This window comes from Engystomops pustulosus, chromosome 8 (assembly GCF_040894005.1).
Source record: "Engystomops pustulosus chromosome 8, aEngPut4.maternal, whole genome shotgun sequence".
NCBI classification, from domain to species: Eukaryota; Metazoa; Chordata; class Amphibia; order Anura; family Leptodactylidae; genus Engystomops; species Engystomops pustulosus.
Window position 1 is genome coordinate 100,387,102 of NC_092418.1, and position 11,872 is coordinate 100,398,973.

Below are 11,872 nucleotides of genomic sequence, written 5' to 3' on the forward strand. Positions count from 1 at the left end.
TGCTGTACGAGGTTGGGGACGGAGGGCCGTATACCTCTGCTGTACGAGGTTGGGGACGGAGGGCCGTATACCTCTGCTGTACGAGGTTGGGGACGGAGGGCCGTATACCTCTGCTGTACGAGGTTGGGGACGGAGGGCCGTATACCTCTGCTGTACGAGGTTGGGGACGGAGGGCCGTATACCTCTGCTGTACGAGGTTGGGGACGGAGGGCCGTATACCTCTGCTGTACGAGGTTGGGGACGGAGGGCCGTATACCTCTGCTGTACGAGGTTGGGGACGGAGGGCCGTATACCTCTGCTGTACGAGGTTGGGGACGGAGGGCCGTATACCTCTGCTGTACGAGGTTGGGGACGGAGGGCCGTATACCTCTGCTGTACGAGGTTGGGGACGGAGGGCCGTATACCTCTGCTGTACGAGGTTGGGGACGGAGGGCCGTATACCTCTGCTGTACGAGGTTGGGGACGGAGGGCCGTATACCTCTGCTGTACGAGGTTGGGGACGGAGGGCCGTATACCTCTGCTGTACGAGGTTGGGGACGGAGGGCCGTATACCTCTGCTGTACGAGGTTGGGGACGGAGGGCCGTATACCTCTGCTGTACGAGGTTGGGGACGGAGGGCCGTATACCTCTGCTGTACGAGGTTGGGGACGGAGGGCCGTATACCTCTGCTGTACGAGGTTGGGGACGGAGGGCCGTATACCTCTGCTGTACGAGGTTGGGGACGGAGGGCCGTATACCTCTGCTGTACGAGGTTGGGGACGGAGGGCCGTATACCTCTGCTGTACGAGGTTGGGGACGGAGGGCCGTATACCTCTGCTGTACGAGGTTGGGGACGGAGGGCCGTATACCTCTGCTGTACGAGGTTGGGGACGGAGGGCCGTATACCTCTGCTGTACGAGGTTGGGGACGGAGGGCCGTATACCTCTGCTGTACGAGGTTGGGGACGGAGGGCCGTATACCTCTGCTGTACGAGGTTGGGGACGGAGGGCCGTATACCTCTGCTGTACGAGGTTGGGGACGGAGGGCCGTATACCTCTGCTGTACGAGGTTGGGGACGGAGGGCCGTATACCTCTGCTGTACGAGGTTGGGGACGGAGGGCCGTATACCTCTGCTGTACGAGGTTGGGGACGGAGGGCCGTATACCTCTGCTGTACGAGGTTGGGGACGGAGGGCCGTATACCTCTGCTGTACGAGGTTGGGGACGGAGGGCCGTATACCTCTGCTGTACGAGGTTGGGGACGGAGGGCCGTATACCTCTGCTGTACGAGGTTGGGGACGGAGGGCCGTATACCTCTGCTGTACGAGGTTGGGGACGGAGGGCCGTATACCTCTGCTGTACGAGGTTGGGGACGGAGGGCCGTATACCTCTGCTGTACGAGGTTGGGGACGGAGGGCCGTATACCTCTGCTGTACGAGGTTGGGGACGGAGGGCCGTATACCTCTGCTGTACGAGGTTGGGGACGGAGGGCCGTATACCTCTGCTGTACGAGGTTGGGGACGGAGGGCCGTATACCTCTGCTGTACGAGGTTGGGGACGGAGGGCCGTATACCTCTGCTGTACGAGGTTGGGGACGGAGGGCCGTATACCTCTGCTGTACGAGGTTGGGGACGGAGGGCCGTAGCCGTACACCTCTGCTGTACGAGGTTGGGGACGGAGGGCCGTAGCCGTACACCTCTGCTGTACGAGGTTGGGGACGGAGGGCCGTAGCCGTACACCTCTGCTGTACGAGGTTGGGGACGGAGGGCCGTACACCTCTGCTGTACGAGGTTGGGGACGGAGGGCCGTACACCTCTGCTGTACGAGGTTGGGGACGGAGGGCCGTACACCTCTGCTGTACGAGGTTGGGGTGGGAGGGCCGTACACCTCTGCTGTACGAGGTTGGGGTGGGAGGGCCGTACACCTCTGCTGTACGAGGTTGGGGTGGGAGGGCCGTACACCTCTGCTGTACGAGGTTGGGGACGGAGGGCCGTACACCTCTGCTGTACGAGGTTGGGGACGGAGGGCCGTACACCTCTGCTGTACGAGGTTGGGGTGGGAGGGCCGTACACCTCTGCTGTACGAGGTTGGGGTGGGAGGGCCGTACACCTCTGCTGTACGAGGTTGGGGACGGAGGGCCGTAGCCGTACACCTCTGCTGTACGAGGTTGGGGACGGAGGGCCGTACACCTCTGCTGTACGAGGTTGGGGACGGAGGGCCGTACACCTCTGCTGTACGAGGTTGGGGACGGAGGGCCGTACACCTCTGCTGTACGAGGTTGGGGTGGGAGGGCCGTACACCTCTGCTGTACGAGGTTGGGGTGGGAGGGCCGTACACCTCTGCTGTACGAGGTTGGGGTGGGAGGGCCGTACACCTCTGCTGTACGAGGTTGGGGTGGGAGGGCCGTACACCTCTGCTGTACGAGGTTGGGGTGGGAGGGCCGTACACCTCTGCTGTACGAGGTTGGGGTGGGAGGGCCGTACACCTCTGCTGTACGAGGTTGGGGTGGGAGGGCCGTACACCTCTGCTGTACGAGGTTGGGGTGGGAGGGCCGTACACCTCTGCTGTACGAGGTTGGGGTGGGAGGGCCGTACACCTCTGCTGTACGAGGTTGGGGTGGGAGGGCTGCTGCCGTACACCTCTGCTGTACGAGGTTGGGGTGGGAGGGCTGCTGCCGTACACCTCTGCTGTACGAGGTTGGGGTGGGAGGGCTGCTGCCGTACACCTCTGCTGTACGAGGTTGGGGTGGGAGGGCTGCTGCCGTACACCTCTGCTGTACGAGGTTGGGGTGGGAGGGCTGCTGCCGTACACCTCTAGATCACAGTTCAGTGCTACGTAACCTTTGGGTCACAGAGAATCCTCCTTACATGAATGTCCTGTTTGTTTTTAGCACCACGTGCCCCATCAAACTGGAGACTTGGAAAGCTCTTGGGGCAGGGGGCCTTCGGCCGGGTGTACCTGTGCTACGACGTCGACACTGGCAGAGAACTGGCTGTAAAACAAGTCCAGTTTGATCCAGACAGTCCGGAGACCAGTAAGGTAACCAGCTGCTGCCCGCTGCTCCCGTAGTATCATACTTTTATCTTGTCCTCTTTTACAAACACTTTGCAGTATTTATTTTTTTTTGCTTCATATTTAAATGCCTTCATAAAACCTTTAGTCCCGAAGTTCTCTGTAATAAGAAAATAAAAACTGCAGGTTGTTAGGATCTGACTGTTTGTCCGTTACTATGGAGACAAATATACAAAACCGCTTCAGATTATTCAAATTATATAATTTTAGATGCATGAAAAATTATTGCAACAATTTTCAACAATACATTTATATCCATATTTTCATATCGGGTCACTATAAGGGGTCATCTTGGGAATCTTAGAGATCCGCCACAAGTCTGTATGTGCAGGAGCATCTAAGCCCCTGTTGCTGTAGGTGAAGTTTGCAGGGGACAAGCTGACGGCTTAGTAATTCGGCCACATCCCTTCTACTTTCTTCAGTGGATAAAATTGCTTCTCTGATTAAAATGAATAATCCTGATCAGTGTCTGCCCCTGATGTTTAGTTGCTTGTCTCCTTACACCAGTGACTACTGCTCCACAGGCCCTTGATATCATATCTATTGGTCATATGGCTGGGGCTAAGCTGCAATACCAAGCACAGCCACTATGCAACATATGGTGCTGTGCTATGGAAGTAGTGAGACCACCACAGCACTTGCCTCCTTGCTGCAATCTCTGGGTGATGGACCCCCAGGAATCTGATATTGATAGTGTATCAAGGGGATGTGGGATCCATTACAAAGTTAAATGGTATAAAGCTCCTTAAACTATTAAAAGTAGGACAAGTGACAAGAGGTGTTCAGAAGCTGCTGTTCTGATCAGAATTTGGAGTGACATTACATAAATGTAATGGGTATATAGCTGTGGATATCCAGTAGGAGGTCTGAAGATATAGTATATAACCCTGCGCTCATGGGCAGTAATACCAAGGGCTCACAAAGGCAAAGTCCTGCACTTGCTGATGATGAATAATCTGTATGTTAAACTGCCAGCTTTATCGGAACATATATCTAGCAAACACTGCACTTCCATAGCCCCAGAATGCCGGACCGAGCTTACAGCGGTCCGGCGTATTCATGAGTGGGTGGTCTGAGGAGGTGGTAACTACTGTATGAAGCCCCCCTCAGAATGGGACATAAAGGCAGTTAGACATAGTTGGGAATGTGATCTGCAGATAAAGCTCCAGTTCCAGTCTATGACTGTAACACCTGTTATCCCCGGGTCTGTGGATCACAGAACCACAAGCCTGATTCTTATTTTCATAATGACACCAGCGGCATGTTTTGAGTTTCTATAAAACAGAAGATGAGGGTGTCTGAAGTGGCCTCTAAACTTGACTCACCTTAGGCAAAATCTGACTCGTCTTCGCTTATTGTCAACTGACTTAGGCTGGCGCCACACGTAGCGCTTTGTCTGAGTTGCGCCGGGGCAGTCCGGGCACCGGGGCAGTCCTCGGTCCGATCGCAATGGCGTTTCCATGGAAACACCTGCGATCGGGGACGAGCCACCGGTGTTTTGCATTAAATTAACGCAAAACACTGGCGGCTCGTTCCCGATCGCAGGTGTTTCCATAGAAACACCGATGCCATCAGGCCGAGACCCGCCCCGGTGAGCGCGACTTTGTCTGCATTTGCAAGCGCAGACAAAGCGCTACGTGTGGCGCCGGCCTTAGGAAATTGATTTATAGATAAATGGTTGAGATTTTGCATAAAAGAAGGAATTCCAGAAAGGGTATCTCATGCCCTATTTGAGGGGGTGTCTAGTTTAATGGGGTAAATAGCAGGGTACCTGGTAATGAGTAGCTGAGAGCATTGGCTGAGCAGATACAGGTCCTATGTGATGCTTATGAATGTCTGAATAATAGCAGCGGGTTGTGAGGGTCTTGTCTTTTGCTTTGTAGGTATAACCTGCATTGCCTGTGTCTGGGAACATGACCAGACATGGCAGCCTCCTCTCTTATAGCGCCCCCTGTTTTGTGTCTTGCAGGAAGTGAACGCGCTGGAGTGCGAAATTCAGTTGCTCAAAAACCTCCTGCACGAGCGCATAGTTCAGTATTACGGCTGCCTGAGGGACTCCCAGGAGAAGACGCTCTCTATCTTCATGGAGTACATGCCGGGGGTGAGTGATGTGTAGGCCACCCCCTGCCACCCCAGACTACAACTCCACCTAACATCATGTCTACTCCCCAGGGATCCATAAAGGACCAACTTAAGGCTTACGGAGCACTTACAGAGTTTGTCACCCGGAAATACACCCGCCAGATCCTGGAGGGGGTCTACTATTTGCACAGTAACATGATTGTACATAGAGATATTAAAGGTAACTTCTGAAGATTTAAAGGGGTTGTACAGAGATTGATGGGGAAGCTCCTTCTTACATCACATCTTACCGAAATGTGCGTTTTGTTCCTCAGGAGCGAATATTCTGAGAGACTCTTCAGGAAATGTCAAGCTCGGAGACTTCGGAGCCAGCAAACGCCTCCAGACCATCTGCATGTCTGGTACCGGCATGAAGTCTGTCACTGGCACCCCCTACTGGATGAGCCCAGAAGTGATTAGTGGGGAAGGATATGGACGAAAAGCAGATATATGGTGAGTGATGGGAGACAAAGGTCAGACGCTGAACATCAGACGCTGCGCATAATCTCCATAGATTCAAACAGATTGTACGTGTGTAACAATAGTAGTACTGATCCTGAGTTACATCCTGTATTATACTCCAGAGCTGCACTCACTATTCTGCTGCTGGTGCAGTCACTGTATACATACATGACATTACTTATCCTGTACTGATCCTGAGTTACATCCTGTATTATACCCCAGAGCTGCACTCACTATTCTGCTGCTGGTGCAGTCACTGTGTACATACATGACATTACTTATCCTGTACTGATCCTGAGTTACATCCTGTATTATACCCCAGAGCTGCACTCACTATTCTGCTGCTGATGCAGTCACTGTGTACATACATGACATTACTTATCCTGTACTGATCCTGAGTTACATCCAGTATTATACCCCAGAGCTGCACTCACTATTCTGCTGCCGGTGCAGTCACTGTGTACATACATGACATTACTTATCCTGTACTGATCCTGAGTTACATCCTGTATTATGCCCCAGAGCTGCACTCACTATTCTGGTGCAGTCACTGTGTACGTACATGACATTACTTATCCTGTACTGATCCTGAGTTACATCCTGTATTATACCCCAGAGCTGCACTCACTATTCTGCTGCTGGTGCAGTCACTGTGTACATACATGACATTACTTATCCTGTACTGATCCTGAGTTACATCCTGTATTATACTCCAGAGCTGCACTCACTATTCTGCTGGTGCAGTCAGTCTGCAGAATTGGCATTGCATCTCCATTATACTTTGTGTTTCACTCCTGTTGTTCCTCTTTCTCTGATAGGAGTGTGGGTTGTACAGTTGTGGAGATGCTGACGGAGAAGCCTCCTTGGGCAGAGTATGAAGCCATGGCCGCCATCTTTAAAATCGCCACCCAGACGACCAACCCACAGCTACCAGCAAATGTATCGGACCACACACGGGACTTCCTGAAAAGGATTTTTGTGGAGGCCAAGCTGAGGCCGTCGGCTGAGGACCTCCTCCGGCACACATTTGCCCAGTGTCACTAGTGACTTCCTCCTTTCCGCTCTTCCTTATCGCTGCGTTTCTTCCTTCCAAAGGCTCTGGCACTTTAAAGGCCGATGTAAGACTCTGCAGTATGACGAGAGAGACTGTGACTCCTCTCGATGACTCCTCCAGGAGGTCTACGCTCTAGTGATGGTCGATGTCTCAGAACTGTTTGGTTTTCCTCCACAAGGTACAGCGACGTTACTCAAAGTCAAAGCACTTTAGAAGATTCTCCTTCCCGGTCCGGTGGAGAGGGGATCCCTCTGGTACAGGAGTACGACGTTCTTGAGGGACATGGGCCATGTGGCAGCTTTTCAATGTGTCCCGGTTGGCGGAGCTGCTGGGGGTCACAGCTGCTTTCCATATTTCGTTAAATGTTTTTCTCGGTTCAAGTCATCGCTGCTGGTGCCAAAGGGAAACCATCACCAAGAAGGACCTTCAGGATTAGTCACTCATCATCCGCCCCACTAATACTATGATCTCGTCCCATGTAGTACTACAGTAATCCTGAGCTAGTCACACAGGGCAGTACAGACATATGTGGAGGAGGTTCTATCCAGTCTATGCTACCGGGACGGCTTAAAGGGGATTTGAACAGACTGACTGCAGCTAGTCCCTGGAGAGATGTGTAATCAGACCTTTTCTATATGTTGTTAGTAGCAGCAGAACTGTGATTTATATTTCAGGATTGTATCTTTCCCAAGTGCACTGGGGGTGTCCTCACACTGCTGTGCTCTGTATTGAGTTGCTGTATGTCCTTCTATCAGAGTGAGAGCTGTAGAAGACTTTTGGTTGAATACCAAACAGGTTACAACAGAGGGGTAAATAGTTTGGCAGAATAAGAGCACAGAATTGTGAGGACTTATATTTCACAGTCCTGCTGCTACTGACAACAACATACACAAAGGTCTGGGTGATTGGACATCTCTTTGGGAACAATACAAAATATTGTCAGCAGAGTACAGAGCACAGCAGTGTGAGCACAGATATCTCCAGGGACTATACATAGCCCTGGCTGCAGTCTGTATGGTCACACCTGCTGACAGGTTTCCTTTTTAAAGGGATTGTCATCTCCTTCCCTTATGGTACAGTAGTAGTTGTGCACGGCACTTGGATAACTCTGTCACTGAATCCTTCTGCTTCATGAATAATGGCGAAGGAGCATTTTGCCCTCCATATCAGGACGTTGTCTCCTCTCCTGTAGTTTGGCCTCTTCCAGGTCCTTCTTTCTGATGGTTTCCCTTTAAGTCTTAGTAGTTGACTTTATTTGCCCATCAGATATTGGGCCTACTGTTGGTTCCTCTAATCACAGAGTCATGAGAAGACTCCGCGGCGCAGACGATCACCAAAGGTTCGCTACTGGATTTGCCGATGGCTCGGGCTGCCGCTGCTTCCTCTAGCGTTTTTAGGGTATCGATGGCTACAGGTCTGAATGAAACTTGAATAATTGATGTAAAAGTTGTAGGATTGTGGGTTAACTCTCCGTTCCACATGCTAGGACGCCGTGACGGTTATGCCTGCCGTCTGTCTGTCGTCGTATTTTGGGTTTTTTTGTTTTAGTTGTGCTTTTGAGCAATCCGGCAGCGCTGCAGATCAGACCCCCCCATAACACAACCCTCCCCCTCACTACAGGGTCCAGTGATTTCTCAGGCAGTAAGACGCCCTGGCAGCTACACATGGGGCCATTTGTAATGGGCCACTTTTTCTTTTTTTACCCCAATAACTGATCAGAATTTTAGTTTTGTAAATTTTTTTTAAGTGTTTATCACGTAGTTTATGACCCTAAGCTCCATTCACCAGTCCTATAGGCTCCAGCTGGTGGGGACTGGTGACAGCACCCAACTGCTTGAAGCCTTGGGGTTACTTTAGGTTTAACACTCTAATTGTGGTCTTGTCCCTAACAAGTGGGACCAAATCTACACCCGACATAAAGGAAATCTACCGTCAAATGTCCATCCTGATAAACCAGAGACATTACTCATAGATCAATGCACAGAGACTGGGGTATCTTCTTATATTTGTTATCCATGGTCTCCTTCCTTCTAAAAGCAACTGTTATAATTATGCTAATGAGTCGGAAGGGCTCTTGGGGGTGGGGGGCATTACCAGAATCCCTCTCTGCTGTAGCTTCAGTCTGTTACACTGCTCCTGCTTAGTGTATACACATGTGAAGCTACAGCACATTGGGGATTACCACAGTCCTGGTTCCACGAGTTGTGTCCCTGGTTTATCGATGATGGATTTTGATGGTTGATTCCCTTTTAAAGGGGTTGTCCAGCCACATCAGGTTTCCCCTATACATCAGGACAGGGGATAACTAGTTGATTGGTGGAGGGACTCCCTCCTTCATGGTCATAAGGGGGCGCTGTCCTAGTTCAGCAGCCCTTTTATTTGGGGGTCAGATTACTTCTCTTTCCGATATGATGCACTGTGCACTCCCCACCAAGATGAGGGGGGTCTTGTCCCGGATGAGATCTAATAGGATCTAATGTTGTGCAGTTCAGATGCCATTAGAAGCCATAATTGCCCTTTGCCACCTGATATTTATTCTCTTGCCCTTTTACTGCAGATCGTGTGGTGCCCCCCCCCCCCCCATCTATATGTTTTTTAACCCTTGATAAACCTGGATGCTTTAGCTCCTAGCAGTCCAGGTCACTGAGCGCTCAGCGTGATGGCGGCAGATGCGTCCATGTACTCGGTGTCAATGACCGCAGCTTCGCTCTGAGCCACCAGATGAAAATTGCCTGTAGGCTCCGGGTTTGTCTCAAAAGCCATTACTGACCGTCCTGGTCCTGAGCAGTGCCTTTAACTCATGTCCGCGTGGTTGTGTTTTGTATCGATGTCATGTTTGTGGTTGTTTTTATGTGCACTTGTATGAACATATGTAAATAGGTTACATGTATGTGCGTGCGTGTGATGAGATTATCTGTGGCCGCATCACCACAGAAAGTGCCAAATGTACATTCCTCCAGCCCCGGGGTCCTATCAAATCAGAGAGGCCGAGTATTGCTATTTGTATATGAAAGGGTTAGTCTTAAAGTGTAATCATCGTATAAAAAAATTGACCTTGTATGTGCGTCTCCTAACCATTTCCAAGATCTCCGCTTGCTGTCAGAGAATGGAAATGCTCCGGTGTGACCCTTAAAGAAACAAAACTCCTTATAACTGAGGGTTTGTTACAGTTGTTGTACCCCCAGGGCTCAGTTGTGGATTAGTGGGGGGTTGAACACTGACACCCCCAGCAATCTGAAGAATGGGGGCTGCTCGCCCTTTCCTTGGCTGTATCTGCAGGTGTTCTCCCATCAAGCTGTGGGCACCCAGTGGTCGGACCCCCTACCAGTCATGGTGAACTCCTCAGACATCACCCTGTGCCCTTTCCCTTTCTTTGCTGTAGTTATTGTATTGCATCTGTAGTTTTTATTTTCCAGATGTAAACATTAATGTTTCATTTATTGACAGCAATCGGAGGTCTTTACAATCTGCAGCTTTCTACATTCTATTGTGATCAGGTGTTGTAGTGATGCCGATGCCTCTGCAGAAGACGCCACGGTTCAGGCCTGACTTGGGTTTCGATATTTTATATTCCTTCAATGCCAAAGATGTGTCGTGTATGTACAAGAATTAACCCTTTGTGCAGTAGCTTTCCCACCCCCCACATTACTGGTGCTGATAGCAGCCATGTTGTATCAGATACCCCCTGACCTTTTCACATCTACTGCTGCAGGGAACATGTCACAGGGTAGATGGATGATTCCCCAACAAGGCTGAACGAGTGAATGGCATCGCCCCTACTTACTACTCCAATATGTTTAGGACCCCCACCCCCTGGACTCTCCTCGTTTTCGGTGGGTTTGATTTGCAGGCTTGGTGGTATGTGAACTTAAGGCACTGGCGCGGTCTATCTGAGGGGCACATAGTTCAGCCATTGATCTCTAGGGGTGGAATTCATTCTCCTATTGGAGCGGGTGGTATTGGGTAATCAGGGTTACTTACCCGGTGCCTGCCCTGACACCATTATGGTAACTGATGTGGATCACCAGAGTCTATGTATTAGAGCCGCAGGGCAGAATGTCATGGAGAGAGCGCGCGGCACCGATTACTACATGTGAGGCTATGGAAAGCGGGGTCCACATGAATGTATCCAGCAGCACCATCTGTGCCTGACTGGAGGAGAGCAACTGGACTTGGCCCTGGTGGGATCGGATCTTAAAATGAAGGAAAAGCTTACAAACATCCACTGCTTAAATAATGTGTAGAGGGACGGCAGGACCCATCGGTACTATTTGGCCGCTCTTGCTCCTTTTGTCCGGTTCCGGACCTCTGTAGCCGTTCCAGTCTGGTTCCGGATCTCTTGGCTGCTCCTGTCTGGTCCTGGTCCGGTCCTCCTGTGGCTGCTCTTGCCTGTCTGGTTCTGGACATCTGTAGCCACTCCTTCCTGGTCCGGTCTCCTCCGTTATGAAGCGGTTCCACATGTGATTGTACGCCAGTGGTCGGGCACTATACATAGTATATATCTATAAATATATCTTACTGTACAGCATTTTTTTATTAGTCTGTAAATGTTTTGCACATTTTTTTTTTTAAGATTTTTATTTTGATGGATTGATTGTAAACTTTGGGAGCAGCTGCAGATGTGTGTGTGTGAAAGCGTCCGTGCGATGTACTACTGTCTGTGCTTGTCCGACATGGAGATTTTAATATACTGAGCTACTTACCTGCTCCTGGGTGTTCTTATACTGTACCTTGTTATGTACTGAAGCTTCTTGCTGGTACAGGGGGGCAGCTGGGTTTTCTATGTTATAGGCATTACTGAGGCTCTGTCCCTGGGGTAGGCTCTGCAGCGCCCTCGTGTGGCGGGGTGAAGCTGTTATCACGGGACAGACTCTCTGGGCGCCGCTGTGCCAGCAACACGTCCTAAGTGACCTGTCATAGTAAAGAAACATAATGGACTTGAATACATATTCTATAATGTGTCTGAGGCTGGATCCAACACTATTTTGTTATGTTTTATGATGATTTTTTTATTTTTTTTTTTAATGACTTTTCCCCTCCCTTCCTGTTTCTTACTCCTTATGGAATGGTTGCACTTGATCAAATGGCTTGTTTGAATCGATATCTTAAAGATTAGAGATCTGTCATGCAGGCACCTCCTGTCCTATTGTGTTTATTAGCATTGAATAAATTCGGTTTTATCCTC

At 50.6% G+C, this 11,872-nt stretch overlaps 1 protein-coding gene across 1 annotated transcript in view; it reads left to right on the forward strand.

Annotated features, from left to right (window-relative positions):
* The window catches only part of MAP3K2 (mitogen-activated protein kinase kinase kinase 2), a 28,184-nt gene extending 16,312 nt beyond the window's left edge, over positions 1-11,872 (forward strand). The window contains exons 13-17 of the mRNA XM_072122003.1: positions 2,869-3,017; positions 5,020-5,151; positions 5,223-5,352; positions 5,447-5,624; positions 6,452-11,872. Of these exons, the coding sequence (XP_071978104.1) occupies positions 2,869-3,017; positions 5,020-5,151; positions 5,223-5,352; positions 5,447-5,624; positions 6,452-6,677 (815 nt within the window). The 3' untranslated portion in view covers positions 6,678-11,872. The remainder of the gene's footprint in view (positions 1-2,868; positions 3,018-5,019; positions 5,152-5,222; positions 5,353-5,446; positions 5,625-6,451) is intronic.